The sequence below is a fragment of the Prunus dulcis genome, chromosome 2 (assembly GCF_902201215.1).
Source record: "Prunus dulcis chromosome 2, ALMONDv2, whole genome shotgun sequence".
Classification (NCBI taxonomy): domain Eukaryota; kingdom Viridiplantae; phylum Streptophyta; class Magnoliopsida; order Rosales; family Rosaceae; genus Prunus; species Prunus dulcis.
In genome coordinates this window covers 7,664,228-7,665,770 of record NC_047651.1, presented here as the reverse complement: position 1 = coordinate 7,665,770, position 1,543 = coordinate 7,664,228, and the positions used below count along the sequence as shown (strand labels likewise).

At 38.9% G+C, this 1,543-nt stretch overlaps 1 protein-coding gene and 1 non-coding gene across 2 annotated transcripts; one reads left to right on the top strand and one right to left on the bottom strand.

Annotated features, from left to right (window-relative positions):
- Positions 1 to 1,212, bottom strand: LOC117618035. Its single transcript, XM_034347663.1, has one exon. The coding sequence runs from the start codon at positions 1,210 to 1,212 to the stop codon at positions 1 to 3; it is 1,212 nt and encodes a 403-aa protein (XP_034203554.1).
- LOC117620431 lies at positions 554 to 660 on the top strand. The gene has a single exon (XR_004584768.1). It is a non-coding gene; the product is annotated as a small nucleolar RNA R71 (small nucleolar RNA).
- Positions 1,213 to 1,543: the final 331 nt, after the last annotated feature.

Sequence of the window (1,543 nt, the reverse complement as noted above, 5' to 3'; positions counted from 1 at the left end):
CTAGAATTGAACGGTGTTTTGAGCTAGCATTTTGACCGTATCTTCAAGCGTAGTGGCAGGCTTTGGTTGGAAATTTTGAAATTGATTGTTATTCTTCCATGAGAGATTGGGATGATCTCTCCAACCAGGGTTATATGTATTAGAGAACGGGTCATTCCTCGGCCTCTGATTGTAAGAATTCATGAGATTCACTTGCTCTTGAACGAATTCAGGATAAGCCTCACTAGCTGAGCATTGATAAGTAGGATGACCTGGTATGTTGCAAATGGCACACACCTCAGCTATCTTAGGCACCATATTGAGCATAGAATCGAGCTTCTTTTCCAAACTAGCCACCTGCAAGGCAAGATCATTATTAGAACTCATTTCATACACTCCAACTCGTTTACCTCTTGTATCTTTGTGTTGAGCATTAGATCCCAACATCTCATAAATGTTATATGACTCTTGAGCATTTTTTTTCTTCAAAGCTCCACCTGCTGCATTATCAACAGTCGATTGACATGTTTGGGTTAGTCCATCATAAAAAATTTGCATTTGTAAGTAAAGAGGTAACCCATGATGTGGACATTGCAGCAACAGCCCTTTGAAACGCTCCCAACATTCATTGAAAGGTTCTCCATCATCTTGTTTAAAGTTAAAGATTTGCCCTCTCAAAGTAGCTGTCTTTTGAGTAGAGAAAAACTTCTCCAAAAATTTCTTAGCTACGGCATCCCAAGTGGTGAGCGAACCAGGTGCTAAAGTCATTAGCCAACCCTTTGCTCTATCTTTCAATGTATAAGGAAAAACCCTCATCCTCAGATTTGCTTCACTCACTCCCTGCAAAGGTAAACCACTCACAACATTGTAGAATTCCTTAATATGGGCTAATGGATCTTCGTTAGGTAAACCATAAAAAGAAGGAAGCATGTGAAAATGTGAAGATTTGAGATCATAATTTCTAGCTTCAGTAGGCAGCAAGATGCACGAAGGTGAATTTGGTATAACTGGTTGAGCATAATCTTCCAAAGCTCGGTTGTCATCGTTATTGCCAGCCATCTCTTCTTCTCTGTCAGAATTAGAGTTATCGAAAGAATCTACACTCGTTGGGCTAGAAGAACTATTTTCCTCTTCTACACTGCTAGTCTGGGCACTAGCTGATATAGAATTCTCAAAAGTGTTGCTCTTCAACCGTTCAAGTCTTTGGCCTATCTCAGCAAGTGTATATGACATATACTACCTGAGAAACAAAAATAAAACGAAATTAGGGTTTGAGAACAAGCAATTATAGAGGACTGAAATCAGTCCCCGGCAACGGCGCCAAAATTTTGTTGTGTTCCTTCCAAGTGCCAATATATGGTTAGTATAGTGGTACAAGTAAGGGTGTCGAACCACAAGGACCGATTGGACCTCTATAAATTACTAGTTTTGTAAGAACCCTAAAAAATGAAAGTGACAATTTGAAAGTAGTTTTTGTGTTGTAAATGAAAAATAACTTAAAATGCAAGAAGAAAGTAGTAGTGAATGATATATTGATGTAGAAAGAATAGGGAAGAGACCAGAG